This window comes from Salvia splendens, chromosome 4 (assembly GCF_004379255.2).
Source record: "Salvia splendens isolate huo1 chromosome 4, SspV2, whole genome shotgun sequence".
Classification (NCBI taxonomy): Eukaryota; Viridiplantae; Streptophyta; class Magnoliopsida; order Lamiales; family Lamiaceae; genus Salvia; species Salvia splendens.
Window position 1 is genome coordinate 16677418 of NC_056035.1, and position 15853 is coordinate 16693270.

Here is a 15853-nt window from a genome sequence, read left to right on the forward strand (position 1 = left end):
ACATGTCGTTTTGACATGATCAAAAGGATGATATTTTGTATATAGATGAGATATTTGAAAAATATTAAAGCTTCATGATATAATATTGGGAGGCTCATTACTTCAACTAGTCCCCGTGTTCCTCGGATGGATCTCTTAGTTGTTGAGAAGGTTTCCCAAAAGCGGTATATAAGGCGTACCCGGTAAAACTTACAAGTAAACCAGATATAAAAATGGCGACTAGGGTTGTTGTTTCTATTATGATTATATAATTTCAAGACCCCAACGTATCTATCATAAGATCGTTTATTTACAACAGAATCGTATACAAAGTCAACAGATCTCAATGAATAGAATAGGATTTATGGCTACACAAACTGTTGAGATTCGATTTCAATTTTTATGACTTAAATGGTTATTAACTTGATTATAATAATATGGAATTTATTTTTTTGAAATAAAGTTATTGATCCCTAAAATTATAAAATTTGACCTTTTCTACAATCTTAAAACTCTATTGCAAAAGTCATGAACTTATGCAATGTAGTGAATTTTCTTGGTTGTGGAATTTCAGCAAAAATTAGGAGAAAATTTGGCCATTAAAAGCAGTGTCGTTGCTGTCCACCAACATAATACGAACTCATGGAAAAATTTTCAGTATATTTAGTACTCCTAAAAATAACTGTTAACAAATTTTGATCAAAATTTTATAATTTTAGAGCATCCGTAGCGATGGACGTCCCGGCGGACGTTGGTCCAGCGTGCCGGACGTCCGTCATTAGGCGAGCGACCCGCGGACGCGGACGTCGCTTGCGGACACCGGAGTTCCGCAGATTTCCGACGACGTCCGTCGGGACGTACGCCATTGCGAGTTCCCAGCGGACGTCCCGATTTTTAATTTTTTTTAGTATTTTTTTTGTTGAAATGTACTTTTTTATTTTTTTATTTAATGAAATTATCATTGCACTTTCTCCATCCGTATTCGTGTCGAAATTTTAATTCCGTAAATTATTTAATTTGGTGAATTTGTGAATTTTTATTATTGTGGATATCCGTCGGGATGTCCTTGGGGATGTCCGTCATTGTGCAGTGGGATGTCCTTATGACGTGGCAGTGCAGTGAGAGGTCCTTGTGACGTGGAAGAATGTGTTTTTGGAAAGTCCGCCGGGACATTCGTCTCACTGGATGGTCGCCATTAAAAAAAAAGGGAAAATCGTTGTGTGAGAAAAGGTGGGACCGGTTTATCTGCATGCAAACCCGAACCGGTGTTGGAGGAATGGAACAATGGCGGATTAAAACTTCCAAATTACAGCTCTCGCTCTAACTACTATTCTGGTAAATGTTTACTTTGTGGCACACTTGTTCGTAGCCTAACCCTAATTTTAGTTGCTCAAGCTTCTCTAATTGATAAGATAAATTGACCTTCTGGCCATGGAGACTTGCACTCTGTTTGACAGACGTCCCATATCCCGCTCCAGAGCCCCTACTGTTAAATGGTTCAAGGAATGGTAAAAGAAGACAACTTTTATTCTTTCTCCGCAAATTGAATTATAGTAGATGATGAGTTCGGTGAAGCAGTGGTTTCCCCCAATTTATTTTTTATTGATTTCAATTTATGTGAATTCTAGAAGTTACTAATTTCTTGAACTCGTTTTCAGGGTTCCGCAAGATACTGTTTCAAATGGTGGGAAATGCCTTGTCTTGAAATGGGTTAATGGTGAGTGAGTACCAATGGGTTATTTTGATCACTGTAAATGTAATTGTGTGTTGGCTTCTTGTGCATGTGATTATTGTAGAAAATTGGCCTAACAAAGCATATACCAAGTTGTAATTTCTTTTTGAGTGGTGTGATACTTGATTGGCAGACAATGCCAAATATATTTCACCTGTGAAGCTGCTTGTATTCGATTTCAGAGGAGACGTTGAGGGCCATGAAGGACAAGTCTAAAGAGCCAGAGGCGGTAGATCCCGAGCCTGAACCCACAACAGAAGTTCTCTTCTTGTGCAGTTATGAAGGCTGTGGAAAGACATTTATAGATGCTGGAACATTGAGGAAGCACTCTCATATTCATGGGGAGAGACAATATGTTTGCCATTATGAGAATTGTGGGAAGGTAATGTGCTTTACTGAATTCTAACATAATTAGCATAACTGTCTTTATTAGAGCATGAAAACACCTAGAAGTAATATTATTCGGTTCAATTAAAACATGCTACATCTGTATAAACCTAAACCAACAAAATATGAGGAAGACTATTTAGACCAAAAGTTGGTTATCCAAGTGAATGCCATGAATTAACTGAGCAGTCTCCACCTAAGCAGACATTAGATCATTGTAATAAAAAGAAGGGAAAGGATTGCATGATATATTATATGAGTGGTTTACTTAAGAAAGAACTTGTGGAATTTAGTTGCTGTAATCAATACCTCATTGACAGTGAAAGACACTAAACAGAGCAATTGGAAGGAAATTCCTGCTCGTTCTGTTAACCTCTAAACTATCTTCCTATTATTCATTTTGTTTAATTTTTAACTTAAAGCCAAATTTCGGTTTGAGAATTGAGATACGACTATGTTGTTTCTGCTGGTTCCTTTACTGTTCTTTTTTAGTATTGAAAGTTTTTGGGATAACTAACTACCCTGAAGTGGTAGTGAATGAGATGTTATTGCTAGTATGTTGAGTTGCTACTAATCAAAGAAAATCTGGACAAAGGAATCTGAATCTATGTATATTTATCATGAAAATTTTATCCTGCATATGTTTCTAATAAACAAGTACTTAGCATCCTAACTAAAGTCTGACTGGATGGCCTTTTGAAATGCTAAGGCATATTATCTTAAGCAAGTCGGATACTCAAAGAGAGTTATGTGCCTATCCTATAATATGATGTTGTTAATCTCTTTATACTGTCTCTTTGTCATCTGAATTCTGTTGCTGTGTGCTTTGCAGAAATTTTTGGACAGTTCAAAGCTAAAGAGGCATTTTTTAATTCATACTGGGGAGAGAGACTTTGTGTGTCCACACGAAGGCTGTGGTAAGGTGCGTGCACTAGCTTATAAAACGAGTTATTGTCACTGCCATCCCACAAAGAAAGTCCATCTAAGCATCTTCTCCAGTCTTTCTGTTTGGTCTTTTTCGTAACACGTGTGAGTGCCAGTGGGTGCTAATTCTTCGCGCCTGATTCTGAAAAACCCCCAATTGCTATCTGTCACACTCATCTTATAATATTCTGTTCTGCAGGCATTCTCTTTGGACTTCAATCTTAGGTCACATATGAAAACGCATGCTCAGGAGAACTATCATATTTGTCCGTATCCTGATTGTGGAAAACGATACGCCCATGAATACAAACTAAAGAATCACGTTGCATCTCATCATGGGAAGGCGGTCAGTTATATATTCACTGTCTTCTGCTTAATACTATCTTTCATGGCATGTGTTTCTCATTCGTTATGTTCTTGCTAAGACTAGTGCTTCTTTGTCATTGCACTCATCGAACCTTTATTAAATTGCGCCCTTTTCATATGGTGTGGGAATGCCAAGAGCGTTAAGCGTGAGATTACTAAATCTTGAACTATACCTAATGTTTAGCAATTCATGCAGAATGTGATGGAAACACCCAAATACGTTATGCCTCCAGAAAAGCCCATGAAAACTCCGAAATCTACAACAGGAACAACGGGCCCTGCATCATCAGCAGACCGACCATATGCCTGTCCGTATGAAGGGTGTGAGAAGGCATACATTCATGAATACAAGCTGAATCTTCATCTGAGGCGAGAGCATCCTGGTCATTTTCCAGATGAGAATACGAAGGCCAACCAACCAAAAACTGAACAAGAGATGGATGAAGGCAGTGATCAAGATGCATTTGCTGGCAAACGTAGCAACAGTAAAGCCCAAAAACGAAGCAGGCCGAAGCCAAACCTGAAGTTGCCACCTTCAAAGATTTCTCACCGCAAGACTACTACTATTTCTCCTGTCAATTTGAATTTGACAAAGAAACATCGGCCTCTCAAGGAGAAAATATATGAAGAAGATAGTGAAGAGACGGAAGAAGAAAGAGAAAATATTGCAGATGGGCAGAGGTATGGTGACAATAATGAGGATGACGATGAAGAGACAGAATATGAGGATTAAGTTAAAACTATTTTTCGCTGTGATGAACATAAGAGTCCATTTTTTTCAGCTGTAGACTAAATGATTATTCTTTATAGCCAGATCAGCATTAGAGACTTAAGTGATTCATTACCATAAAGAATTTCAAGAGCAATCAAATCTTCATCTATTTATTCTCAAGGAAATCTTCTAACCACCAAGAGAAATTTACCTCTTCTTTATGAAGATTCAATAATATATGCAGAAACTTGAACAAACACAAACAGTGAAAAATAGAAAAAGATTCTAGATAACTTCCATAAAAATCAGTACATGTAAAGCCATGGTACAATACAATCTTCACTAGACTATGAAGCACCAAAGGGACAAAACTTACACCAAACAGATAAATATCAAGTCATGGTTCAATCTCTGTAGACTAGATGCACAAAGTGATGAAAAATGAGACTAGGGGGCACTAGACACCTAGAATCACAATCTTCATGCACGAGGGTTAAACAAATCCAGTAAACTGTTTAATGTGATTTAACATATTCCTGGACAATATGCAGACCCTCGCTTTCTTCCCCATAATCCTGCAAAAAAACAATATCAATGTGATGATGAGTTGAAGTTTATTTGGTTTTCCTGGTATTTAAAGTGGCAAAAGCATTGGGGGTAACTCCACAAGCGATGAAGTCAAAGCTCAAACCTTCACAACAACGCAAGCACAGCCCACCACCTTCCTTGCTTTCCCTTCAGAGTCAATCTTGCATAGCTGAAAAAATAAGACAAAAAGGTGTGAAACAAAAATAAAAGACGAAAACATTAGAAGACAAGATAAAAATTTGAGGCTTGGGATTTCCAATCTGTGCCATGAAATCAGCACACAATACTATTATCAATCATTACTTATGCATGATAGTTAAAAAATGCAAAAACACAGCCTTAAGTTTAACCACATACTGGACAAATGTATAAAGGGGTGCCATCAGAAAAATGGATTATTACATCAATATTCACACAAAGTGTATCAGACGACCGTCGTGAGAAATTTAAATCCACAATCATCCTTGGCCACACACAAATGTATTTTCTATCCCAGCCTCTCATAATTCTATCATAAATACTCAGATACTGGTAAAGCATTTAGGTAAGAAAAGTTAAAAACTGATGTTGCTCCCTCAGATGTTCTAGACGTATAGGAGAATGTCTATCTGAATTCAACTGAAGGAACAAATTGATATTGGGTGCAGCATTCATCTCCAAGGCAGTGGAAGTGCCAAAGAGTCAAACTTCAGCCCCATGTACCCAATCCACAAATACATATCCAACTTGACCCAAAAATGATTATATAGATGAAATGGCATCACTTACCCCAGCCCACTCGCCAAGAGTTTTAGCACTAGGCACAGTTATCAAGCTAACGTTGTGATCAGCACAGAGTGCTTTCACCAATTTGACATAATCTGCCTGGTCGCAGTCCTCTGCCAAGACACAAAGCTGAGCAGCATGCTTCTCGATGACCTTGGCAGCTTCATGGAGCCCCCGAGAAAGGCCACTGTGGGCCCTGGACTTCCTCAGAACCAGCTGCAAAGCAGTCATGATATCCATGGGCTCCCCAAGAGCTGGAACTGGAGCTGGAGCCTCAGCAACAACAGCATCCTCACTGTGAAGTAAGTAATAAATTAGACATGTTAGGTACTGAAACAGTCTAGCAGCTAACTAATGAAATTATGAAACAATACCCACATTCATAATGCATATAAAATTTTCAAACCTTCAACAATGCATCATGTACTCATAGTTCAAAAAGCAATAGAAGGCACTGGAGGATGGGCATTAATGGCACAGTAAATCACAAGAATTTGACAAAAGAATAGTGAACCAAGAGAGAACTGAAAATTTCAGAATAATTAAGTCCGCCACTGGATATCAAAAAGCAAATTAAAACAAAATGAAGACCGACATTGTGAGGACAAATGTGCATTTCATGCAAAAACTTGAAATTGATGATAGTTTAAATTTGCACAAAATAAACAAAGCTGTTGTCCTCATTTCATGGATATCTAAGATAGATTTATAGGCTATTGGTGGCCTAAAACACAGTACAAAGACATGCAAGAGTATGAGCCCGGAACCGGTTGAATGAGACTATCAGCAAAAGCTCCTCACTTCTATCTAGGCAACAGAAGAGAAGCAGAACACAACTAAATGGTAAGCTATACATGCGTCAAGTTAATGAAGAAAATTAATTAGTTCGTAATCTATTTCCTTTGATCGGTATACAAAGGAAACAAGGTTTGTAGAGAAATTGTATTTTAGCATCTCGCTTTCACAAGGAACATTGGTAACACAACATTCGATGTAATAGTTACGAATATAAACTATCCAATTACCCCGACATTCTTCTTTCAGATCCGACTTCCGAAGCCGCTAAACTGTTGGCAACAGTAAAGGAACGAAGTTAGTAAAATTCCTCATGAATTCGCCATATTGACTGAAATAAGTAAAACCGTAAACTTCAACAAGGCTTGATCAGTATCCTACAGATTCCAAACTTCGCAACTACTGAATAAAGCAATAAAATCCAGATGTGTTCCAAAAGAGTAAACATGAAATCAGTGATAAGCACATCAAAATCTGAAAATACAGCATCTAAATGTACAACTACCTGGTGGCGGAGTGAACGGCGCTGCGGATGAAATCGGCTGAAGTGGTTGAGATTATGAAACTGAGTTGATTTATACAGCTTAAACCCTAACCTGGGGGGAAGTTTCACAAATTTACTTAAATACCCCTTGGGTTTTTGTCGGTTTCGCCAATAATTAATCAAAAGCGGTAAATTGGTATTCGATTGAAATTTTATACTGCTCCGTATTAATTTAATCTCTGATTTTTACTTAGTAACTTTATTTAGTTGGATAACATTTTGCATGCGGAACTATATATAGGATGAAATCAGCTAAATTTGAATATATCAAAAGTGTTTCATGTGTTAAGCATTTCTTTATTGAGTTGTTTGCCAAGTTATTAAACATATGGTGAACCTATATAAAACTTAATTATTTCAAAATGGCTAACTATTTTGCAATTTTCATATAAATTTTCACAATGACCCAACAATTTCATTGACTTGTATGATTTGTTCTAGTCCAAACTACCCAACTTTTGTTGAACATTTTCGCTGAGAAAAAATTGAGTGTGCTCGATTCAAACTAAAAGACTCATTATTGAAATAAATTGATTTCGTAACACTTTACACTTTGGTGATTCAGATCTATAGATATTATAATTAATAACTACTACAATTAATAGAGTATATTCTAACATTTAAGAACAGAACAGCCAATTCCAGTTCCAAGGCAATTTTACATAATTTTACACCGGAGCTACCGGTTCAGGCCAATTCCAATGCAATTTTACATAATTTTACACCGGAGCTACCAGTTCGGGCCAATGATTTACGGTTCCAGGGAAATTTTACGGTTCCGGTTTAAAGACGAGCTCTCTCGTTTGGCAAATAAACAAAGAAATCACATACTAGTATATTAAACAACTAATGAATCTCATCCACTTCCCCTGTTATTCACACAAAATTGTTATCGCCACAAAATGAGAAAATCAAGTAAAAAGGTGCAATCTGGGATGGGTTGGAAGAACAATGCATGCATATTGAGATCAATGAGACAGGTCCATCCAGTGTCTACTATAAAAATACAAGATCGATGATGCATCGTGCAATATCTTCTCCGCTCTTGACAGGCAGTTACAAAATCGAATCAAAAAGATGAAGAGGAAAATAGAGAGAGCATACATCATGTTGCTCTCAATGTATCCTGCCGCTTTAGAGGGATCCCTTCTTCACCAAAACTATCCTCATCGTCGTGCTTTGGAAGTCTTGACACCGAAGAACCTAAATACGGAACAGTTATTTATTATGTATGCAGGTTATGGAAGAGCAAGCTTAACAAAATAATCTGATATCAACTAACACAAAGCCAGTAAAGCTCGCATACCATCAGCCATGTCTTTCGTCTTGTGGAGAAGAAAGGTACCGGAGAGAATAGTCACGAACCCACACAATTCCGTGACAATCTGAGTCAGATTCTGTCTGTCCCAATCCTGCTCGACATAAAAACCCTTTATTACTTTCTTCCTTCATTGGGCTAGGAGCTACATAGTAAATATGAAAATGGCAAGACTAACGAAATTTTGGAGGGTAAACATAATGGTGCATTCATTTTATCCGTGCATATACACATTCGTAAAGCATATGGGTAAAATGGAGTGAAGATCAGGTGGAACAAGGAAAGAATCACAAGTGGCCAGACTGGATAAAACTTTTCTCTTGATAACTATATGAGGTAATTATTATTCATTTAGTAACAAAACCAGCATACAGCAAAAAGCTTAGCAAATCTTAAAAATCACAAAATAGCCTATATTCTGAATCTTAATTCCATTATTTTATTAGGTAGTCTTACTACAGCTAGATTCATCAATTGACTTTAACCATTCATCCAAAATTATCAGGGCAGGGTATTCTCCTACAAATAACATGTTAGTTATTTTAGCAGCAGTATGATTACCTTGAACATGATCACGCTGGCCACGATAGTTAATGATGTGAACATGACATAGTAAATTGGTGAAACAACAGCAGTATTGAATGTGTCCAGAGCCTGCATTCAAGATTTTCAGGATACATGAAAACAAAGAAACATAATAGAGAAGGCCAAAGAAAACAATATCATCCAATAGTAAGATTAATGCCATCGAATGTAAATATATATCACCAAAACTAATAGAGGAAAATACCTTATTTAGGTAATTCATCTGAGTGAGAACACAAGATAGGACAATCATCACAAAAACCCACGTCTGTGGATATATTAGCTGATTTGTTCCTGATAAGGTCAACTTCAAAGCGATTCCCAGTGCTTTGACACTCATTACCTGCCAAGGCAATTTTACATAGTTGTTCAACATTCATTTAGCACAGAAAAGCAATCTCCTTTCTACTGTCTCATGTAAGTAGGAACTAAGAGGAGTTGCCACTTGACAGAAGAGAACTATATAAGAAAAGCAACACCTACCGACAAAGAACCAACTAATGAACAAACACCAATATAGAACCATATATGTGTTTGGCCATATTGAGGTACATAATGGTATATTAGAACGATGACAACTGCTATCACCAGGGCTGCATAGAAGACAAAAGCTGCAGAAAAGATGCATGGTCTTTAGCTCAGTCTATACAACAATTCTGCAAGAAATAAACCAATCAGTAAGGAAGTTGCACTTAAAGTGACCTGGCTCAGTAGCAAGGTCCCACACTTCTTTCACAGATTCAATCTCTCGTTCTTGTGGAGCATGTAGGACAATTGTGATGGAGCCCACAACACATAAAGCGCAACCAAGAATACCAAAAATGTGTAGTCTCTCCCTTAAAATAACATGTGCAAGTACAGCGCTGCAGTAAACAGGCAATTATCAGCAGTCAGAATAAGGTGCCAATTGTTGACTCTAGGCGGCTGATAATGTCATGCCTGATAATAATGCTGAGTGCACCAAGGGGGGTAACCAGAATGGCTGGTGCAAATGCATAAGCTGCGAAATTTGCAATTTCTCCAACAATCACTGTAAAAACAGCAAACAAATCAATAGAGAATACTCAGTTTGGGGATGTGCAACATCTCAGAGTCTAAGTAACAACAGAAATGTAACCTCTAAGATACGATTCCAAATTTAGACAAAATTCAAGTAGTAACTAGCTGAATCCGTGAACTCTTAGATCATAGATGTATTCTGACTGCTGCTTAAGATAGTCAATGAAAATATAAATGCTGGTCGAAAATACTTTTTAATGAAGGTGCTTGAGGAGGACAACAAGAAACAGACAACAACATACTGGAAATATCAAAATCATACTACACCAACTAACAATCCAGGCCTGCAACATTCCAGATTAGGCATAATAGCTTAGACAGCATAGAAATTAGAAAATTTTGGTTTGTGTAATTTTGTCCCCGCAGTTTGCACCTACAATGAGATTTTTTAAGACCCAATGTAAAACACAATACATTTGAAACACCCAACATGGACTCCTAACATTAACTATGCAAACATAATTTCTCAATAACCAAAAAAATGATATGATTATGATCAACCTTCAGTCAATGTACTTGTCAACTGCAAAAGAAGCTTCTCTACTACATAATTTCAAAAACGTTATGGGCAAATTACCTATATATATGTTGGACAATTGCATTTCATATATTAACTTCATTAAGAAGTATGAACTATACGTCCTTTCGTTGTGCGTCTTTCTCATAATAGTCCATGTTTTTTTGTAGCCATTAACTGAACCAATAACGGTCTAAATGTATTCATATCATGCTTGAAGAACCTGGTATGAACTTGGTAGCATAGGAAAACAGTTGTTCTAATGAGGAAATATGCAAGTCAAAGGTATATATTATAGGGTTTTAAGTAGCAAATACACCCCAAAAATTTGCAGCTAAAACCAAAACTCCCTTTCATTGTTTTATTCCCAAAAATAGGGAAGATTGCCTCCGCAAACTAGCAGGCCCTTTAACTCTGTTATAAAAACATCTATCTTTTACTGGCCAAATGTGGTTCGAGACACCACTGTCACAGTGTCACTGCTAAAACACCTTCGCTCCTTCACCGTGAACCGACTCCAACCTCCTTCCCTCTCTGAACACCTCTCTCACTCTCGCATGAAGCCTCACGCTAGAAACACCTCACCTCTCTTCATTCCAAATCTCCATCCATCTCTCCTCTCTCATTCCTCACAATTTCCGGCCAACACAGCCGTTGTGACAGAAGCAGCGCCATCATCTCCTCCAGCTGATAGCAATACCCCCCCCCCCTCCTCACCTTCTTCCTTGCTGTCTACAAACACCATCAACGTCAGCTTTGCTGCACGCCACGGCTTCACCCAGCAACATGACCTCAGGCACCACCTGACACTCTCGCCTAGCCTGATTTCCCTTGACACTCTCCCCATGTTTCATGCCTCACCCTCTAGCTTCGCCAGATTTCCCTTTCACGCCCCAACCTTCTCTCCCTTTTCCCTCGCCTGACTTCTTCCCTCTTTGCGAAAACACCACAGGTTACCCCCCCCCCCAAAAAAAAGGAAAAGAAAGTGATTTTTTGCTAACAGAGTTTAAGTGGCTTTGGTGAGAGGGGGCAATTTTCCCTATTTTTTGGGAACATTGGTCAGAACAATCAGGAGTCATTGTGTTTCTGCAGAAAAGGTTAGGGTGTATTTTGCTACTTATCCACATATTATATAGTGACCACGATTTAGGTTGGACTTCTCATCTTTGAGAGTAACCTTTGTTACGGCTTCCATAAAGTCGATAGTTTTAGATTGGCAAAATCATATTGTTCCATTATATTAACAATATATCGCTAACAACTTCAAATGTTGATATGCAAGCTAGTGGTACTTTTATTGCTTTTTAAAATATTTCAGCATGGCATGTGTGCAAGAAAATTCATAGCCCAGAGAGCTGGTGCATGGATCAACAAACTCTGCATATTCATATTTTAATTACGAATAACAAGTAATGACCACCATGCACTCAAGGAGTTATTTAATAAGTCACTTGAGGTGGACCGGACATATTAGAAAGCAAGTTACATTCCTATTCTCCTAAATTGTGGCACAGATATCTGTATAACTCAAAATACATAAGTTCTTCATTAAAAATATAAATATGCATAGAACTTACTCGTTATCATGCCAGTCCACCATAATGGCTCATATAAATATGAATATCCTCCAACACCTATAGACAAATTTAGAAAGAGAGAACCATGGTTATAAGGCAAAATCTGACATGCTATGGAAACAGCATGCAATTATAATTAGCAGAGAGACAGAAACCACAATAAAAAAACAAATGTACAATGACGGAAGTCATCTTATCAATGGAAAAGTACAAGCATATAATTTAAATGTATTTAGTGGCCTAGTATTATAATCATGTTTTCAATTTTCAGTTATACTTCAAGCCTTCAAGGGGAGTGAGTTCTTACCATGCCCCTTCTATCAACCAAAGCAGCAACCATTGTGAAATATCAAATTAATAAAATCAGCTAAAAACATTCAGTGCATTGAATAACAGAAGCTATGTCTCATTTATATAGAAAAAACGACCTATCATCATCTCTTGAAGAAAGAAAAAAAATGTGTTACCAACTTTTATAAGTAAAACATTTTCAAGACAGCAATTCTCACCAATAGGTACACAAGTTTTTGAAAAACAAATCACCATCCACGAGGAATTAGGAAGCAGTTAAAAATACATTCCCGCTAGATTGTTGTCGTGTAACAATTTGATTCATAGAGTATAGATCCAAAGATAGAGTGAAATTGGAAATGCAAACAAAAGGGGGTTCCTACAACAACTTAATTAGCTCCAAGAATAGAAGACTTCAATAATTTAATTGTACTTTGAATTAGACTAGCGGCATCAGCTCCAAAGTTGCTGAGTGCAGGATTATCATGTACTACAAGTCTGGGGCGGAACTAGGAATTTGTAGAGAGGGGGGCAAATTTTTATACGAATGAATTTTAAGTATTTTTGAGGAGGGGCATTTAGTAAGAGATTGAATGAATAAAATTTATAATAGGTAATATATATACATGTGTTGGAAAATGAGGAGGGGCAAAAGCAGTACATTTTTTATCAGCTTCAGCACAAAAGCAGTACATTTTTTATCCAGGAAACCACCCATAAATTGACCAGATAATTTCCCCAGGCCCACAATTCTTAATTTGGCATCAAATGCAGATTCGTAGCTTGTGTGCAGATCAGCTTCAGTATTCCTCATTGAGGCTAGATGTACTGAAGATCTTAGTAACAATTTAGCAATTTGAGCTTCGCGCAAGAAGCTCATTCATTAGAAATCGTATGGAAGATAAAATACATTAAGCAGCTACAGAATCCCAAATTATGAAGAAGAAAATTGAAATGAAGCGTAAATTACCAGCTCTGACGCCAGATGCCCCGGCTTTCTTGAGCCCCTTCTTCTTGACAATAAAGCTGGCGCCGATGAAGAAACTCGAAGAAAGTGCTAAAACCAAGCCCTTTATATTGTCGGACGACATCCCCCGGTACGAATCCGACATGGCATCCGTAGCCGCCTGCTCGGACGCCATCCTATCCAAAGCCCAGAAATCCCAACTACCTTATATCAAACAACACCGACAAAAAGGTAGCCCAGGCGGAAAGGGTTTCCCAATTTCGCCCTAAAACCGCGCAATCAATTTCAGCTTCAAGCTGCCCATTATGTTTTCTTAGTGGTTAAGGTGGAAATTAAAGTGAATCAAATGGGATTTTGTAGGGTTAAGATCTGCAATCGCCGGCGGCAGCTAATGATTGGAGAAGGTTCGACGGGATGATGATAAATAGGGAATATTTGTGGGATATTTCAGATCGGTGTTAAGACTTCTCCTCGACTAAGGTTTTGATGTGATAATTTTTAAAATGAAGCAAAAATAGAAATGAAAACAACAGTGAAACAGAAAAGGGAAAACAGAGCAGTATCTGTGTTGGGTTATTTTTGAGGAAATCAAAATAGTATTGATAAATAGTACTCCATCTCAACAAAGTGATTACAATAACCTTCTGTTTATTAAAAATATAGTGTTACATCACCACAAGTTGATAATTAGATACTCATGTACTCCATTTATTAGGCAATTAGATCTTAGCCACAATCGGTTTCATCATGTTATGACTTATGAGTATAGAATTTCATTCACCAAAGATGATAACCATATTTTTTTGCTGCCCAATATTTTGTAGGTTACCCTTAATATGGAGAAAATTGTGTTTAGCCTAGCTTCAATAATGCATTCTCCGAGGATGATTTGCACAACTTGTAATGTTTGTAATTGTAAGAGTTTGTTCATATGGGCTATGGCTAAGGAAATATAGATTAGTTTAGTTTAATAATGCTTGTATGAGTGTACATGTAGCATAGGCCAATTTATTTATTTGGAAGAGGTAGTGGTGGATGCTTAAATCATTGAATGTGCTAGTATACTACTTTTCTAGATTTTGGGATTTTTTTTCGTGATGCTGCTAGTTTTGGAATGAAAAGTTGGTAAAATTGCATTCCCATTTTGCATAGTTTTAAGTTCATCTCTATATTCAATTTCAGCAATTTCAACGTACACAATGACTAAAAGTTCATCTCTATAAAATTTAATTCTCTTTTTGTTTACATATATTTCATACTTTATGCTTACATTTCCTATCTCTCTAATTTTATAGTACTACTTCTTTGTTCATAAAAGATGTTATAATTTGGAATGAGAAAAAGAGAATATTTTTAAGAAAGAAATTTATCTTCTTTTTTTTTTGGTAAATGAACAAAATTTTAAAGCCTACGTCACGGATGACTCGAATCCGAGACTTTCATGCATTAACCCTACCGCTTGGCCAATTCACCCCAACTAAGATAGAAATTTTTCTAATGATAAAAGTGTGAGTGGGAAAATTTTATAAGAGCATCCACAATAGCGCCTAGTGCACCGCCTAGCCGAGCGCCGGCGCTAGGCGGTCTATTGCAACCGCCCAGCCATTTCCGAATTTAAAAACCGCTTGCGCTCGGCGGTCCCGTGGCGCTAGGCGGTGCGCTGGGCGATCCGCTCGGCGCTATTGCAGCGTTCGGATCGCCTAGCGCACTGCCTAGCGCGATTTTTTTTTTGAAACACTATATATACGCGCTTTGCACGTCATTTTCATTCGCACCACTTGTTTTAACGAGTACTCTCTCTATCTTAATTTCTGTACAAGATCAACACCTAGAAATGAGTAATGCCGGTGGTAGTAGTGGTGGGGATGCTGAGGAGTACGAGCGTTTAATGAACGAAGCGCTAGAGGCCTATACGAACCGTGAGATTGATCAATGGATGCAGAGGGCGTTGCAGCCGGCGGTACCTCGACCTCGCCCAGTGGTACACCGCCGAGCGGTGATTGATCGTGATCACGTAGCTGCACATCAGCGTCTATACGAAGACTACTTCGCACAGGAGCCGCGGTTCAACGCCAACCTTTTCAGGCGCGCCGTTTTAGGATGAGCAGGTCCCTGTTTATGCGTATTGTTAACGATTTGGAGCAACGATATCTGTATTTCCGCTTCAGGCACGATGCGTCTGGCACACCCGGCCACACACCTATTCAAAAGTGCACTGCGGCAATCCGGCAATTGGCCTACGGAGGCGCGGCAGACATGTGGGACGAGTACCTCCACATCGGTGAGACGACTGCCCTGGAATGTATGAATTATTTCTGTCAGGGCGTGATTGAAGTATTCAGTGATCAGTACCTTCGAAGCCCTACCCCCGAAGACTGCCAGGATCTGATGCAGATGCACGGGGAGAAGCATGGGTTCCCGGGAATGTTAGGCAGCATAGATTGTATGCATTGGGAGTGGAAGAACTGTCCCGCTTCCTGAAAGGGGTTCTACACGACCAGCTACAAGGGAAAGAATCCCACGATGATCCTCGAGGTCGTAGCTGATTACCGGCTGTGGATTTGGCATGCGTATTTTGGGATAGCCGGTTCGAACAACGACCTCAACGTCCTCAACTCGTCGCCACTTTTCAACGAGCAGTGTCAGGGTGTCGGTCCGGCCATCAGTTTTGTCACCAACGGCAACCGGCATGATATGGGCTACTACTTGGCGGATAGGATATACCCTAGGTGGCCCGTCTTTGTGAA

At 38.4% G+C, this 15853-nt stretch overlaps 3 protein-coding genes and 1 non-coding gene across 5 annotated transcripts; 1 reads left to right on the plus strand and 3 right to left on the minus strand.

Annotated features, from left to right (window-relative positions):
* The first annotated feature begins 1259 nt into the window (after positions 1-1259).
* Positions 1260-4259, plus strand: LOC121798882 (zinc finger transcription factor YY1-like). Its single transcript, XM_042198128.1, has 6 exons — positions 1260-1487; positions 1638-1696; positions 1894-2093; positions 2931-3020; positions 3222-3368; positions 3585-4259. The coding sequence occupies exons 1-6, from the start codon at positions 1411-1413 to the stop codon at positions 4119-4121; spliced, it is 1110 nt and encodes a 369-aa protein (XP_042054062.1). The 5' UTR covers positions 1260-1410; the 3' UTR covers positions 4122-4259.
* A 107-nt stretch (positions 4260-4366) lies between these two features.
* LOC121798883 (40S ribosomal protein S12-like) lies at positions 4367-6854 on the minus strand. Of its 2 annotated transcripts, none has more exons than XM_042198130.1 (5): positions 6751-6854; positions 6479-6520; positions 5457-5748; positions 4792-4857; positions 4367-4675 (listed from the first exon to the last, which is right to left on the minus strand). In XM_042198130.1, the coding sequence occupies exons 2-5, from the start codon at positions 6484-6486 to the stop codon at positions 4616-4618; spliced, it is 426 nt and encodes a 141-aa protein (XP_042054064.1). In that variant the 5' UTR covers positions 6487-6520; positions 6751-6854; the 3' UTR covers positions 4367-4615. The 2 variants fall into 2 exon arrangements, with proteins under 2 accessions (XP_042054064.1, XP_042054065.1); XM_042198131.1 differs by having other exon boundaries at positions 6754-6835.
* Positions 5066-5159, minus strand: LOC121801739. The gene has a single exon (XR_006050671.1). It is a non-coding gene; the product is annotated as a small nucleolar RNA Z161/Z228 (small nucleolar RNA).
* An 874-nt stretch (positions 6855-7728) lies between the features above and the next one.
* Positions 7729-13674, minus strand: LOC121798884 (probable magnesium transporter NIPA4). The gene is made up of 9 exons (XM_042198132.1): positions 13110-13674; positions 11849-11905; positions 9635-9725; positions 9398-9558; positions 9179-9306; positions 8901-9038; positions 8672-8764; positions 8099-8204; positions 7729-7995 (listed from the first exon to the last, which is right to left on the minus strand). Exons 1-9 carry the CDS (start codon positions 13279-13281, stop codon positions 7898-7900), a joined length of 1044 nt encoding a protein of 347 aa, XP_042054066.1. The 5' UTR covers positions 13282-13674; the 3' UTR covers positions 7729-7897.
* Between the last annotated feature and the right edge of the window lie 2179 nt (positions 13675-15853).